Source organism: Muscardinus avellanarius, assembly GCF_963383645.1.
Source record: "Muscardinus avellanarius genome assembly, chromosome: 21".
NCBI lineage: Eukaryota > Metazoa > Chordata > Mammalia > Rodentia > Gliridae > Muscardinus > Muscardinus avellanarius.
This window is the reverse complement of record NC_137807.1, coordinates 8,245,344-8,261,999: the sequence shown is the minus strand read 5'-3', so window position 1 is coordinate 8,261,999 and position 16,656 is coordinate 8,245,344. Positions and strand designations below refer to the sequence as shown.

General features: G+C 55.7%; 1 protein-coding gene across 1 annotated transcript; it reads right to left on the bottom strand.

Moving 5' to 3' along the window:
• Positions 1–234: 234 nt before the first annotated feature.
• On the bottom strand, positions 235–9,555 carry SDSL (serine dehydratase like; the record flags this gene model as incomplete). Its single annotated transcript, XM_080717973.1, has 7 exons — positions 235–428; positions 1,976–2,100; positions 3,080–3,307; positions 4,064–4,152; positions 8,971–9,110; positions 9,240–9,279; positions 9,382–9,555. 7 exons carry the CDS (start codon positions 9,553–9,555, stop codon positions 235–237), a joined length of 990 nt encoding a protein of 329 aa, XP_080574099.1.
• Between the last annotated feature and the right edge of the window lie 7,101 nt (positions 9,556–16,656).

Below are 16,656 nucleotides of genomic sequence, written 5' to 3'. Positions count from 1 at the left end.
TCTGGCCTTCGATGTCCATACCTCCTGTGCTCTCAGCGGGTAGAAACCAGGCCCGAGGGAACCACACTCAACTCAGAGGGTTTATTGGCTGAGGCTGCAGGAGCCCTGGGGGTCGGGGATGGCTTCCTGCCGGAGGGGCCGGCACAGACGCACGGGTGGCCAACACTGCCGCCCACTGGAGCCGGGCTCTGGCGGGCGGTGAGAGCCCAGGGCCTCGCAGGGCTCGCGGGCCCCTCAGCTCTGGCCCAGCCTGGTCTTCAGAGCCTGCAGCTCTCGGCTGTCAATGTTGTTGCCTCCGCACACGATGACCACCACAGAGGCCAGGGAGGGGCACAGGCGGCCCTCAGCCTGGAGCCGCCCCAGGAGGCCCGAGTAGACCGCGGCCAGGGCTGCCCCGCAGGCGGGCTCCACCAGCATGCGCTCATCGTCTGCCAGGCGGAGAAGAGGGAGGAAGAACCAGATTCATGTGGCGAGCCAGCCAGCCTCCCATGCACCCACCCACTCATCTATTCACCCATCCATCCACCTATCCATCCATCTGTCCATCTGTCTGTCCATCCATCCATCTATCCCTCCATCCACCTGTCCCTCTATCTATCCATCCATCCCTCCCTCCATCCATCCATCCGTTCATCCATCCATCCATCCCTCCATTCACCTGTGCCTCCATTCATCCTCCCATCCATCCATCCCTCCATCCCTCCATCCATCCATCTGTCCATCCATCCATCCATCCATCCATCATCCATCTGTCCATTCATCCACCTACCTATCCGTCCATCCATCTGTCTATCAATCCACCCATCCATCCACTTATCCATCCATCAGTCCATCTACCCATTCACCCATCCATTCATCCACCACCCACCCATCCATCCCCTACCTACCCACCCACTCACCCATCCACCCATCTATCCATCCATCCACTCATCTATCTACCCATCCATCTATCCATCCAACCATCCACCCATCCATCCATCCACCCATCCATCTATCCATCCATCCATTTATCCACCCATCCATCCATCCTTCCATCATCCACCCATCCATCCATCTATCCACCCATCCATCCATCTATCCACCCATCCATCCATCTATCCACCCATCCACCCATCTATCCACCCATCCACCCATCTATCCACCCATCCATCCATCTATCCACCCATCCATCCATCTATCCACCTATCTATCCATCTATCCACCCATCCACCCATCCATCCATCCATCCATCCACCCATCTATCCATCCATCCACCCATCCATCCATCTATCCACCCATCCACCCATCTATCCACCCATCCATCCATCTATCCACCCATCCACCCATCTATCCACCCACCCACCAATCCTTTCTCGCAACAGAGCCTCTGTCCACCCATCAACCTGACCACCTATCTCTCTAGCCACCCATTCCTCTATTCACCATTGCACGGTCTGTCCATCCATCAGTGCAGCCATCAGTCAGTGTACCCATCCACCCCTGACCATCATTCAACTGTCTGTCCATTCATCAGCATGTCCGTATGTCCATCTCTCCTCCCTCCCCCCTCCCTCCATCCATGTCTGTCATCCATCAGTCATCACCTCATCAGTCCGTCCACCCACCCACCCATCATCCACCTTTCCCACTAGCTCATAAATTCAACCATGCATTTAACAAACAGTCACTAAGCGCCGACTCCCTCAGGCCCGGGGAACCGCAGTGAGCAGGACACGCCAGCCCCGCCCTTGGAACCAGGCGTCCTGGAGGAGGTGCCCGTGAGGACCACAGGGCCCCTGCACAGAAGGCAGGCCAGGGTGGATACCCAGAGCACCTGCAAACGTCCCCAGATCAGAGGCAGATGGCTCGCCTTCCACCCCAACCCTGCAAAGGCTCCATGCACACAGATCGGAGCGCTCTAGGCACCCAGCACCCAGCACGCAGCACCCAGCACTCTCCTAGAGCCTCAGATGGCTGGACCTCTGGGCTTACTCACCCAGGAAGCGCTGCACCGCGCTCACGGCCTCCGCATCGTCCACCACCTCGGAGAGGATCCTGCACTCCTGCGCACACTCCAGGGCCCGCGCCGCCACCGTCTTGGCACCCAGACTCTTGGCCACGCTGCGGTGTGAGGCAGGGAGGGACGGTAAGGGCAGCCTCCGCGAGTGCTGGGATCACAGCCCGGCAACTCGGTGGTTGAGCACTCGCATAGTACTACAAGGCCCTGGCTTCCATCCCCAGCAGCACAAAAATAAAATAAATGAGGCAGGCATGGTGGCGCATGCCTGCAACCAACCCTAGTCCATGAGAGGCTGAGAAAGGAGGATGACAGGTTTGAGGCCAGCCTCAGCCCCTTAGCAAGACACTCAACTCAGCAAACGTAGTGAGACCCTGTTTCAAAATTAAAAAGATTAAAATCTGGTTGGAGGTGTAGCTCACAAGTAGAACGCCCCTGGGTTCAATCCCCAACATCAAAGTAAACAAATAAATAAATGAATAAATAAATAAATAGTGACAAAGGTAAAAAGTTCTCTAATGGAGTAAAATTTAAAACCACGTCCACGATGGGCGCGGTGGGCACGCTCGTCATCCCCGCGCTTGGGAGGCGGAGACAGGAGGATCCCGCAGGTTCGAAGCCAGCCTCACTGGCTTAAGAGACCCTGTTTCCAAATAAAATATAAAATAGGTCTGGGAGTGTAGCCCGGAGGCAGAAGGGTTCCATCCCCAGAACCACCAAAAAAATAAATAAGTAAAACCATATTCATGATATGAATTTTTTTTCTATTTTGATACTGTGAATTGAACACAGAGGCATTCTATCTCCAACCCTATTTTTTATTCTTTGTTTTGAAGCAGGGTCTCACTGAATTGCGGAGGGCCTCACTAAGTAGCTGAGGCTGGCCGCGAACCCGCGATCCTCCTGTCTCAGCCTCCCAAGAACTGGAGTCACAAGTGTGCGCCACCGCGCCCGGCTCTTCCTCAGCACTTGTAGATGTGATCCTCATTGTGGCGGCTGGGACTCCAGGGACCAGGAACCCCTTTGGGGCGCCCTGTACCCCCACCCACCGGCTGGCGCCCCTCCCTCGGGCCCAGCGCTCACCTGGTGATGTCAGGCAGCGTTACCAGCTCACCGGCCTCCAGCGCTGCGTGGAAACAGTGCGCCCCCCACGTCTCCATGGCAACGACGGGCACGTGCTGCCAGCCCACCTCCACCAGGCCCGCGGCCACCCCGGCCAGGAGACCCCCGCCGCCCACCGCCAGCACCACGGCCCCCGGCGGGGCCCCCAGCGCCGCCTTCAGCTCACGCACCAGGCTGGCATTGCCTTCCCTGGGGAGAGACGCGAGAGGCGCAAGGGTGAGGGGGACCCCGGGACCCCACGCATGGGCATTGCCATGGGCTTCCCTCCCGCATGCGAGCCCGTCCTGGGCACCCCCTGCCCGCCCTTAGTGCGTGTGGCCCAAGGGGACCTGCAGCTCTGGGTCTAGGGGCCCGGTCTCTGCTGCTGTGTGATCTTGGGTGGTTGCTTGACCTCTCTGTCACCTCCAAAATGAGTCTAGTGACCCCCACCTCTAGGGTCTGAGGAGAGATACACAGACTAGCCCAGGGGAAGCCCTCACTCTGCCCGCCCCGAAGTCCACTTTCAACAAAAGGGACTGCGGATTGGCACGTCTCGCTTACATACATAGAAACCCAGCCGGGCGCGGTGGCGCACGCTTGTCATCCCAGCACTTGGGAGGCTGAGACAGGAGGATCGCGCAGGTTCGAAGCCAGCCTCGGCTACTTAGTGAGGCTCTCAGCAACTTAGTGAGACCCTGTTTCCAAATAAAATATAAAATGGGTCTGGGAGTATAGCCTGGAGGTAGAAAGCCCCTGGTTCCACTCCAGTGCCACACACAAAAAAGAATAAAGAAACCAAAGCACAGGGAAATAGCTTTGCACAAAGCCCCCGATTCCTACGCGGCAGAAGCAGGTCTGAACCCAGGTCCATCTCACTTTGAAGTCTCCTGACCGCCCCAGGACTCCGTTTCCCCTTTCACCCAATGGGCAGAGCTCTGGGCTCCCGGGGAGAGCAGCCAGCCTTACCATATCAGAGGGTGGTCGAATGGGGGGACATTCACCCAGTGGTCCCTCCGGGCCAGCTCCTGCGCCTTCAGGCTCGCCTCATCCCAGACCTGAGTGGACGCGGAGGCCATCAGAGGGCGCCGGAGCCTCTGCAGAGACCGGCTCAGGCTGGGTCTCCTGCACCACCGGCCCGCGATGAGGGGCCCGGGGACCCCCCAGGGTGAGACACGCATGGTGTGAGCCCAGCGGGCTCCGGGGACAAGGACAGGGACACTGGGGTGCCGTGTGCCTTCCCCACCCCAAAGGGACCCGTCCAGTCGGGCCAGCGGGTGAGCTCCCGGCAGGCCCCACCCTCACCCCCTGCTCACTATTTTTTTTAATTGCAGAACTGGGGATGGAACCCAGGGGCATTTTATCTCCGAGCTACACCCCCAGCCCTATTTTTTATTTTGCAACAGGGTCTCACTGGGTTGCAAAGGGCCTCACTAAGTAGCTGAGGCTGGCTTCGAACCTGCGGGATCCTCCTGTCTCAGCCTCCCAAGCGCAGGGATGACAAGCATGCGCCACCACGCCCGGCTTGATGCCCCCTTCTGACCAGCCAGCAGGGGAGCCCCCCAGCAGCTTCAAAGAACCACTTGGGTTGTATCCATGAGAGCCAGCCGCCGCCCCGTGACAGCCTGCTCACTTGGGGTGAGAGAGGAGAGAGCTGGCAAGGCCAGCGCAGCCTTGGGGGTGCAGCGCCACTCCAGCAGAAATGGGGTTCCTTCCTCTCTGGCTTGGCTTCTGTGGCAGAGTCTCCCTCACAGTGTCCCTTGACCCTGGATTTGCTGGGTGGCTTCCAATGCCGGCCATCCCGGGGGATGGCTTGGGATGAACTACACAATCCCCCGGGGCCCAGGAGGACTGAACCCCATCAGTCACTCATAGGTCCCCCTTCCTGCCATCCAAGGAACCCACCAAGACACACAGCAGAGGGCCCCTCGTCAGCATTCTGCCTCCAAGCTACACCCCCAGCCCTGTTTTATTTTTTATTTTGAAACAGGGGCTAAGTTGCTGAGCGCCTAAGTTGCTGAGGCTGGCCTCGAACCTGCGATCCTCCCGTCTCAGGCTCTGTAGACAGAGATTACAAGAGTGCCGTGCCATGACGGGCTCCTCTCTCCCTTTTCTCTTTTTCTCCAAGTGTCGAGGGCTCATGTTTCTCCTTCAAGACCCGGCTGAAGCCGGGCGAGGTGGCGCACACTTATAATCCCAGCCTTTGGGAGGCTGAGACAGGAGGTTTACAGACAGCCTCAGCTACCATTTAGTGGCACCCTTCGCAACTCAGTGAGACCTGTTTCAAAATAAAGAATAAAAAATAGGGCTGGGGAGCCGGGCTTGGTGGAGCACGCTTATAATCCCAGCACTCGGGAGGCTGAGACTGGAGGATCATGGTTCGGTTCGCGGACAGCCTCAGCTGCTTAGTGAGGCCCTCTGCAACTTAGCGAGACATTGTTTCAAAATAATAAAAAATAGGGCAGAGGGTATATCTAGGAAGTCAAATGTCCCTGGGTTCCATCCCCAGACCGGCAAAATAATAATAATAATAATAATAATAATAATAATAATAATAATAATAGGGCTGGGGGTGGAGCTTGGAGGTAGAATGCCCCTGGGTTCCATCCCCAGTATTGCAAAAAAAAAAAAAAAAAAAAAAGACCCAACTGAGGGGACCCTGCCAGGGAGGCCCTCCTGGACCCCCGTCTCTGGGTGGTGGGGACAGTCACCCGCTTCTTCTCCTCAGTTCATCTCTCATCCCACCTGTGCCCTCGGAGCGTGCGGTGGACAATCCCGCCCACGATGCGGTCTCTATCCCATAGCGTGTGGTGGGAGCACACCTGAGCAAAGGTCCTGGGGTGACACATGTCTGCTCTCAGCCTTCTCGCCACTGCGCCCGGAAGAATGTGCTTGGGTTGGCCCTGCACCAGGACAAGGCACACCCAGAGACCACTATCCTGCCCACGGCCAAGGCAGAGCCGCCCGCCCTCCCCAGGCGGCAGGGTTCTCAGGGGCCACTGACGTCTGGGGTTGCCACGCAGCCTCTGCCAAGCAGTACCAGCTGAGGAGGGCAGCCTGCCGGCCCTGTCCTCCTTGGGCCCTGGCTTCCCCGCTGCGATGCTGTCACACCTGGGTGCCCACATGGCTCCCCAGAAACACTCCATGCCCCCAGAGAGTCAAGTGTTATCTCTGCGTCTCTAGGACTGTTTAACACAGCGCAGGCACCAACTATGCACCAGGGAATGCCTGCTGGTGGTGGGTGGGTGGGTGGGCAATGGATCGACAGGGGCCAAGTGAGGGGTGGAGGATGGGTGGATCAGTGGTGGACGGGTGGAGGGTGGATGGATAGGTGGCTGCATGGATGGATGGGTGGATAGGTGGATGGATGGATAGATGGAAGATGGATGATGGGTAGTTACATAAAGAGATGGATGGATGGTTGGTTAGGCGGGGGTGTGGATGGATGTATGGATGGATAGATGGGTGGATTGTGAGGGTGGTGTGTGAATGGATGGGTAAGTGGGTGCATGGATGGGTGGGTGGATGGATGGATGATGGATGATGAGTGATTACGTAAAGAGATAGATGGATGGTTGGTTAGGTGGGGGTGTGGATGGATGGATAGATGGACAGATAGATGGTTATGTGGATGGATGGATGGATGGATGGATGGATGGATGGATGGATGAGCACATGAATGGGTGGATTGTTAGTGGACAAATGAACAGATGGATGGTTAGGTGGGTGGGTGGATAAATGGAAGGATGATGGGTGGGTGGGTGGATGGATGGATGGAAGGATGGGTGGATGGATGGTTAGGTGGGGTGTGGATGGATGGATGGTTAGGTGAATGAATAGATAAATGATCAAGTGGATGGATGAATGGGTGGGTGGATGGATGGATGGATGGATGGATGGATGGATGGATGGATGGTTAGATGGGGGTGTGGATGGATGGATGGATTATTAGGTGGATGAATAGATAGTTAAGTGGATGGATGGATGGATGGATGGATGGTTAGGATGGATGGATGGATGGATTGTTAGGTGGATGAGTAGATAAATGATCAAGTGGATGGATGAATGGGTGGGTGGATGGATGGATGGATGGATGGATGGATGGATGGATGGTTGGTTGGTTAGGTGGGGGTGTGGCTGGATGGATGGATTATTAGGTAGATGAATAGATAGTTAAGTGGATGGATGGATGGATGGATGGATGGATGGATGGTTAGATGGGGGTGTGGATGGATGGATTGTAAGGTGGATAAATAGATAAATGATTAAGTGGGTGGATGGATGGATGGACAGATGGTTAGATGAGCACATGAATGGGTGGATTGTTAGTGGACAATGAGCAGATGGATGGTTAGGTGGGTGAGTGGACGGATCAGTGGGCTGTTGGATGGGTGAACGCATGCATGGATGCACAGATGCCTGGATGTGGAGGGATGGACAGCAGAGAGATGTGTGGATGGATGATTAGGAGGGTAAACAAATGGATCAGTGTTTAGATGGGTGGGTGGGTGGGTGGTGGACGGTAGAAGGGAAAAAGGGAGATGAGGATGAAGAAAGCTATGAGCTGGGAAGATGGCTGAAAGGAAGGAAGGCTGCGCACGCTAAGTACTTGAAGACAGCTCTCGGGTACCATGGTATGGCTTTCAGTTTAATTCTGGGGTGTTTTTAAAAGCTGTTTCCTCTGATTTAAGTAATTTTCCCTCTTCCCAGGAGGGGCAAAGCTTTCACTCCGTGTCCCTTTCTCTGGTACAGGGTGAGCTGGCAGTGCCCTTCACAGCGGGCCTCCTTCATTCTGGACTCAGGATGAGAAACTGCCGGTATCAGAAAACTGCTCTGGCATTACGGCATTGCATCCAAAACGCAAACACCAGCCAGAGCTGGGTGCTGTGTAGACACTCAGGCAGGGAGGACAGCTACACTGCAAATCAATCAATCTCTCTCTCTCTCTCTCTCTCTCTCTCTCTCTCTCTCTCTCTCTCTCCTCCACCCTGTGTTTTAATGGCTAACCTATAGTAAGGATGTAAAGGAAATTAAAGCCGTTAGCCTTAAAATCCCTAGAGACAACTTGAAACCTTTAGCCCTGGAAATACGTAAAGACCATCAGTGTCTCTGTTTACCTCCTCTCCCTCGTGACCCAGCCTGGGTCTAGGAAAGGTGAACTCAAAGCGCCCTGGGTTGGTGAGCCACCTCTACAGCCGTATACAACAGAGAGAGATGGAAACCAGGTAGATTGTCGACCCTGCACTTAGTGAGCCACTGTCTGAAGGCAAAGGCACCACCTGGCTAAGAAATGAGTTACTAGCCCATTGCCTTGGTAACGCTGATAAGAAGATACCAATATTTAAGCTGGGGCCCCAGAAGGGGGAGAGTTCCATTTTCGGGTGCTCCGGCGTGCGTGCCGGCACGCTGCTGCTCTTCTCTTTCTATTTCCTACACATTGTGTAATAAAGACTCGTTCAAGCTGCTTATTTGTTTGAATTTCCCTATTCAATGAATCTTAATTGAATAGAGGAAGAGCCCACAGCACCATTACAACTCCTCACTCGATAAACAAAAGGATGATACTAAGTTGCATCCATTCTGTTAGGGTTGTAACAATAATTTAAGTCACTAACATGCCGGCCCAGCCTTCTGTGTATGAAGGGGACAGACACTCTTCTACTCCCAGCCAGTTCCGTTCTCCAGGGGCGAGGTGTCCCCAGCGGGAGAAGAAGGGAGCGGGGAGCCCCTGCCCTCAACACCACACCTCGCTCCCACCCCTCAGCTCAGCCATCCCCAGAGAAGACCCTCTCCCCCACCATCATTCCAAGGGAAAAAGTCTTGGAGGGGCAGGGGAGGGAGGGAGGGGAGCCCCGCGAGTCGGGCCCTCTCCTTACCTTCCCGGCCAGCTGGACCTCAGCGCCCTGGGCCTGTAGTCTCCGCACCACCCGCTGGGAGGTGGTCTCGGGCAGCACAATGGTGGCCGGCAGTCCCAGCTTCTGAGCCGCGTAGGCAGCTGCGATGCCCGCGTTGCCCCCTGGGGGGCGGTAGAGAGGCGAGAGGGCAGAGGGGTCAGCAGGTCCAGCGGCCTCCCTCCCCAATCCTCCCGCCGGCTTCCTCGCCCAGGGGACCCCCCCCAAAAAAAAAGCAGAAACAGAGGGGTCACCTGAGGAGCACACCAGGTGCTTGCATCCTTTCTTGGCCATCTGGGAAGAGAAAGGTGGGGTTGGGGGGACCTGGGCAGGAGCGTGGACACCTGGCTGGGGGCGCCCACTCCCCACGCTTGTCCACCTCCCGCTCACCCTCACCTCCTGGCAGAAGTGCCCGATGCCCCGGATCTTGAAGGAGCCGCCAGGCTGCACGCTCTCGTACTTGAGGTAGACGGGCATGCCAGCCACCCGGGACAGCGCCACACTCTCCAGCAGGGGCGTGACTGTGTGGAAGGGCTTGCCCTGGGCCCCCTCCGCCAGGGAGCCCTCCATCCCAGCCGCCAGGGGAAGACGGCCTGCAGGGGGACACGAAGGTCATGCCCCAGGCCGTCCCAGCAAGAGGCTCCTTCACCAAGGAAGCGGAGGGTCTGGCTGCCAAGCCGTGAGGTTTCAAATAGGAGCAATTGGGGGGGAGGGAAGTGATTAGTAAGACGGTGGGGAGGGTCTCTCTCAGAAGAGAAACTTTTTTTTTTTCTTGGTAGTGCTAAGGATTGAACCCAGGGGCATTCCATCTCTGAGCTATACCCCCTTTATTTTTTTGCAGGTCTGGGGATGGAACCCAGGGGCATTCAGCCTCCAAGCTACACCCCCAACCCTATTTTTTTATTCTTTATTTTGAAACAGGGTCTCACTAAGTTGCAGAGGGCCTCGCTAAGTGGCTGAGGCTGTCTGCGAACCACAACCCCCCAGTCTCAGTCTCCAGAATGCTGGGATTACAAGCGTGCCCCACCACACCCGGCTCTATTTTATCATTTTATTTTATTTATTTTTTTTTTTGGTGGTTTTGGGGTTCATGAAAATGCTTCTACCTCAGGGCTGCACTCCCAGACCTATTTTATACTTTTTTATTTTAGAAACAGGGTCTCCTAAGCCAGCGCAGCTGGCTTCAAACCTGCGCGATCCTCCTGTCTCCGCCTCCCAAGTGCAGGGATTGCGAGCGTGCGCCACCACGCCCAGACTATTTTATTTTTTAAATCAAATCTCACCAAGTTGCTGAGGGCCTAAGTTTCTGAGGCTGTCCTTGAACCTGTAATCTTCCTGTCCTGGCCTCCCAAATACTGGAATCACAGGTGTGCAACACCATGCCTGGCTTTCAGAAGAGAAACTTACAAATAAAACTTATTCTGAAAAACGTAAATCCAGTAAATGGACCCAAACTGTACAATGACCTCAAACTCGCGCCTTTCTGCCTCAGCTCCCCAAGCAGCTGGGAGAGCCGACACGTGCCACTGTGCCCTCCTTGGTGTTATGTTTTTTTTTTTAATGTAATCACAAAGCCGGGCGTGGTGGCACACGCGTGTAATCCCAGCATTCGGGAGACTGAGACGGGAGGATCGTGGTTCGCGGACAGCCTCAGCCACTTAGTGAGGCCCTCGGCAACTTAGTGAGACCCTGTTTCAAAATAAAGAATAAAAAATAAGGCTGAGGGTATAGCTTGGAGGTTGAATGCCCCTGAGTTCCATCCCCAGACCTCAAAAAAAAAAAAAAAAGTAATCACAACACCATTATCACCTAAAATAGTATATATATTTTTGGTAATAGTGGTACTAGGGATGAACTCAGGTGCATTCCACCTCCAAGCTACACCCCAGCCTAATTCTATTTCTTATTTGGAGACAGGATCTTGCTGAGGGTGTCGTTAAGTTGCTGAGGCTGGCCTCAAACCTGCGATCCTCCTGTCTCAGCCTCTTAAGTCCCTTTATCTCTCTTTTGACCTGTAAATTCTTGAAAGGTGAATGTTGAGTGATTAGAAGGAGCCCAGGGAAGCCGGGCGCGGTGGCGCACACTTGTCATCCCAGCATTCGGGAGGCTGAGACCGGAGGATCACGGTTCCCGGACAGCCTCAGGTACTCAGTGAGGCCCTCTGCAACTCAGTGAGACCCTGTTTGCAAATAAAGAATAAAACATAGGGCTGGGGGTGTAGCTCAGAAGTAGAATGTCGCTCCATCATCCATCCCCAGTACTGCAAGGAGGAAGAGGAGGAGGAGGAGGAGGAGGAGGAGGAGGAGGAGGAGGAGGAGGAGGAGGAGGAGGAACAACAACTAGGGGATAATGTTTCTGCTGAGAAAACACAGGTGTAACTTCCTAGGGAGGATGAACTTGGGGTTTGGGGGTCAGGGGAGGGGAGACAGGTGGGGGAAGCCACTGATATATTTTAAACCAAGGATCAGTGCCTGAACGAATGGACCAGTAGTGGGTAAGGATGAGAAGAGAAAGGAGAAGAGAGGGGGAGGAAAAGAGAAATAAGCCCGCCCTCTGGTTTCTTGGGGCAGAAGCGCCTTGGGGAGCCTGCAGTCCCCGTGTTGGCCACTAGAGGGAGCGCCGCCCCCCACCGCAGGCCCGAGCCCCTGGACCACCCCGGCATCTGCCGGGGATGGAGCCGGAAGAACCAGGCCTCCTGCCCTGGCTCTGCCTGAGCCCTGGTTAGGTGGCCCTGGGGTCATCTGCTTCCACCCCGGCCCGTGAAGGACACGTCTCTGAAAAGGAGCCCATGGCCCGTCCTACGGGGCCCAGGCCTCATGCCGGCCGAGAGCATAACCCCAGGGTCATCCAGGAACCAACATCAGAAGCCAGCTCTGCACCCTTAGCTGTGTGACCCAGGCAAGTTCTGATGCTCTCTGTGCCTGTATCGCCTTCAGAGAAACAGATAAACACTGCCCAGGCCACCACTGCGCTGTGGATTAAAACAAGCAACCAGACGTTGAACCCCTGGTACATAAGTGCCAGGCCCTGGAAGAATTCTCCAGGTGTCATGTTATTGGGACCACCTCCTCTTCCTCCTCCTCCTCCTCCTCCTCCTCCTCTTCCTCATCCTCTTCTTCCTCATCCTCCTCCTCCTCCTCTTCCTCATCCTCTTCTTCCTCATCCTCATCCTCCTCCTCCTCCTCCTCTTCCTCCTCCTCCTCCTCTTCCTCATCCTCTTCTTCCTCATCCTCCTCCTCCTTCTCCTCCTCCTCCTCCTCTTCCTCCTCCTCCTCCTTCTCCTCCTCCTCCTTCTCCTCCTCTTCCTCCTCCTCCTTCTCTTCTTCCTCCTCCTCTTCCTCCTCCTCCTCTTCCTTCTCCTCCTCTTCCTCGTCCTTTTCCTCCTTCTCCTCCTCTCCCTCCTCCTTCTCCTCTTCCTCTTCCTCCCCCTCTTCCTCCTCCCCCTCTTTCTCCTCCTCTCCTCTTCCTCCTCCTCTCCTTTTCCTCCCCCTCTTCCTCCTCCTCCTCTTCCTCCTCCTCTTCCTTCTCCTCTTCCTCCTCCTCCTCCTCTTCCTCCTCCTCTCCTCTTCCTCCTCCTCTCCTTTTCCTCCCCCTCTTCCTCCTCCTCCTCCTCTTCCTCCTCCTTCACCTACAAGGTACAGAACTGTCCTGGGAACCAGGGATACCACAGCGAAGAAGACAGGCACCCTCTTAGGAGTGGAGTGATAGTCTGACGAGGAGATCAGTGTTTGGCCACAAAACTGAAGAGACAGACAAAATAATCAAAAACGATAAGAACTGCTATGTGTTGAAACACACGTAAGACGTGTTAAAGAGCCGGGTGTGGCGGCGCACGCTTGTAATCCCCGCGCTTGGGAGGCTGAGACAGGAGGATCGCGCAGGTTCGAAGCCAGCCTCAGCTACTTAGTGAGGCTCTCAGCAACTCAGTGAGACCCTGTTTCCAAATAAAGAATAAAAAATAGGGCTGGGGGTGTAGCTTGGAGGTAGAATGTCCCTGGGTTCAGTCCCCAGTACCGCAAAAAATAATAAATAAATAAATAATAAGGGGGTTAAAGAGAAGAACAGGGCCTCTACTTTGGGAATTCAAGTCAGAAGAGGCATCTTGGAGGAGGGTTTCACGGAGAGGAGAACCCTGAACCCAGGTAGCTACAGCCCATCTAGGAGAAGAACCTTCTGGGGCCAGGGTCGCCATGAGATGAGCCAAGGCCTGGCCGCGCGGCCTGACCTCTTGGGATGGTAGGCGATCGTCACGCGGATTTGCCGGAGCCAGGTGCTGCGCCAAGCACCTTGTGTCTCTTATAATGCTGACAACAACCGAGATAGGCCTATTAACATTAATTAGTCTTATTATTAACTCCATTTTATAGGCAGGGAGGCTAGCCGGGTTAACATCCGGGCTGCTGGAAACAGCAAACTGGAATTCAAACCCAGGCCGAAGGGACTGGTGTCCGTGCTCTAAACCATGGAACCGTATCTTTCCTATGTATTAACACGCACGTGTGTGTGTGTGTGTGTGTGTGTGTGTGTGTGTTGCTGGGGATTAGGAGGCCCAGGGGCATTCGACCTCCAAGCTGCACCCTCCGGCCCTTTTTATTTTCTTATTCTGCAACGGGACCTCACTAGGTTGCTGAGAGTCCTGGCAAATTGCTGATACGGGCCTCAAATCTGCGATCCTCCTGTCTCAGCTTCCCAAATACCGGGATCACAAGCGTGTGCCTCCACGCCTGGCTCACAGAGCTATTTTTATTATGAAAGGTGTGGGCATCTGATGCTTCAACGCCAGCCGATTGTTATTGGAAGTCAAATGCTCCCAGCTGGAGCCACTGGCAGCAGTTAGTTAAACGGCCCGCGCTGCCGGCCCCTGGCCAGCGGAACCAAGGCCAGGTCCGGCTGGGCCTGGGGCGGAGCTAAGGCTTTGGCCAGGGGCACACAGCTCCCGCCCAGGCTGGGGGCGCCCGGCCGCCCGCGGGGCGAGGGGCTGGGGGGCTGGCGCTGCGCGGCTTTGGCACAGTTTCTTTTCCACCATGGACTTGGGTAAAGACCACTCGCCCTCTCCACCCCGTCTCAGATTCCCCAGAGGCTGCCATGGCCGAGCCCTGGGCCCAGGCAGGAAGCTTCCAGCCCCGCCCCCGGCCAGGGGCACCTCTGGGACCCCCCCAGGCCCCCAGTGCCTGAGTTGAGTCTCTCCTGACCCCCACTTTCGTCCACTCCACCTGAACTTGCCCCCAGAGTCGCCCAGACACCCCCCAGGGCGCCAGCCCCCAACCACCCACTGCGCCCGGGCCCCTTACCTTCAGCCCCGAGGGTCCCCAGCCCGACTCGGCCCTGGCCAGCTGCCCGCAGCCCGCCCGGCCCCGCCCATGCCCGCCCAGCCACGCCCACAGCCACGCCCACAGCCCACAGGCCCCCCTCGCAGCCTCCGGCCTCAGCCCCGCCCCCTCTGTTAAAGGGACAGCTCCCCACTGGGGCTCCCTGTGGCCACCGAGGAGGACCGGGTGCCATCGGCTGAGCGCATCCCTGTGAGCTGCAGGCGGCTTACACATTGCTCCGACCCGTCAAAATACGAGGTTCAGAGGGAAACTCACGGACCCAAGGGCACCCAGCCGGCAAGGGGCTCTCAGCACCCCCTGGACGGCCTCTCCCCACACAGATACCCCTAAATCTCACTCTGGGGCCAGGGCCCACCCGGATGCCCCACCGCCTGGGTCCTCTTAGCTCCAAGGAAGAAAGCCCAGGGTGGGGGATGGATATTATATGTTCCATGAGAAAGAGAGACTTTTCTCTCTCTCTCTCTTCCCCCACCTCTCCTTTATTTATTTTTATTTATTTTTATTTATTTTTATTTTTTGGTACTGGAGACTGAACCCAGGGCGTTGGACCTCCTAGCTCCACGCCCAGCCCTATTTTATTTTTTATTTGGAAACAGGATCTCAGAGAGTCTCACTACTTGCTGAGGTTGTCCTCGAACCTGCGATCCTCCCGTCTCAGCCTCCCAAGGGCTGGGATTAAAGGCCTGGGCTACTCGGCCTGGCTCCAGGCAGATTTCTTTCTGAATCACCTCTCCATCTCCATGTCTTATATTCAACACAGAACTCAAATAATTACTGACTGTTCAGCTGAATGTTTACGCATTCATTTGCTAAATATCTATTAAACGCCTACTGGGTGCCAATATCTGAGACCTTTAGCCTCAAACAAGATAAGGTGTCCCCGGCCCTGGAAAAGCCCCCGGGGCCATGGAAGAGCAGTTACAATCTGGCAGCTGGGGTTGGCTAGGGCTCTAGCACCCCCAGCAGGCGCCAGCCTGGCCAGGGGCTGAGAAGGCTGCCCCCGAGCCCGAGCCAGCCAGGCTCCGGTGCGCCAAGAATCAGAAGCCACGGCGAGCCGGGCATGGGGCTCACGCCTGTCACCCCAGTACTTGGGAGGCTGAGACAGGAGGATTGCAGGTTCAAGGACAGCCTCAGCAAGTAGTGAAACCCTCAGCTACTTAGCGAGACCTGTTTCAAAATGAGAAATAAAATAGGGCCGGGGTGTAGGTTGGAGGTAGAATGCTCTTAGATTCGCTCCCCAGTGACACACGGACACACATGCACACATGTACATGTGTACACGTACATGCACGCTTGTGTACACACACACACACACACACACACACACACACACACACCCCTCTGGGCCTCGGTTTCCCTGTCTGCAAAGTGGGAGGTGAGATCAGGAAGGGCCTGGCAGCCTGGGGGGTACTGTGTCCTCCGTGGACTGGTGGCCGGCCCAGGCTTGATGATTGACCCTGGAGACCGGGGGCCCAGCTGCGCTGCACCCCTTGGTCCTGGACGGGGGGCCAGGCAGGTTCATTGTGACCCTCACACAAAACAGGCGCCCACCCTGGACCCCGGACGGGCACCGGGGACATGGAGGCCGGTGTCCTGAGGTGGCACCAGGCCTGGACGGCGGAGGCCTGATCCGCACCCTGGGAGGCCAGAGGGCGCCAGGGCCCCACGGGGCGGGCGGCAGAGCAGGCGGCCCAGAGCCTCCTGGAGGAGGCCGAGGCCTCCCAAAGCGCAAGAGCTCAATTTATTGCATTCCGACTGAGTAGAATTTTGTTTTGATGCCTGGCTTGGCTGTTCTTGTGGGATTTTTTGTTTTGTTTTGTACTAGGGATTGAACTCAGGGACATTTTTTTTTTTTTTTTGGAGGTACTAGAGATAGAACCTAAGGGCATTCTACTACCCCCTAGCCCTATTATTTATTATTTATTCTCTCTCTCTCTCTCTCTCTCTCTCTCTCTCTCTCTCTTTTTACAGTACTGAGGATGGAACCCAGGGGCATTCTACCTCCAAGCTACACCTCCAGCCCTATTTTTTATTCTTTATTTGAAACAGGGTCTCACTGAGTTGCAGAGGGCCTCACTAAGTAGTAGCTGAGGCTGGCCTCCTGTCTCAACCTCCCAAATGCTGGGATTACAAGCATGCTCCACCACGCCCGGCTCAGGGGCATTTTATTTCTGAGCTACACTCTTAGCCCTTTTTATTTTTTATTTTGAAACAGGGTCTTGCTAAGTTGCTAAGGGCCTTACTGTGTTGCTGAGGGCCTCACTAAGTTGCTGAGACCCTCAAACCGTCAATCCTCCTGTCTCGGCCTCCCAAGTACTGGGATTACAAGTATATGCCACCA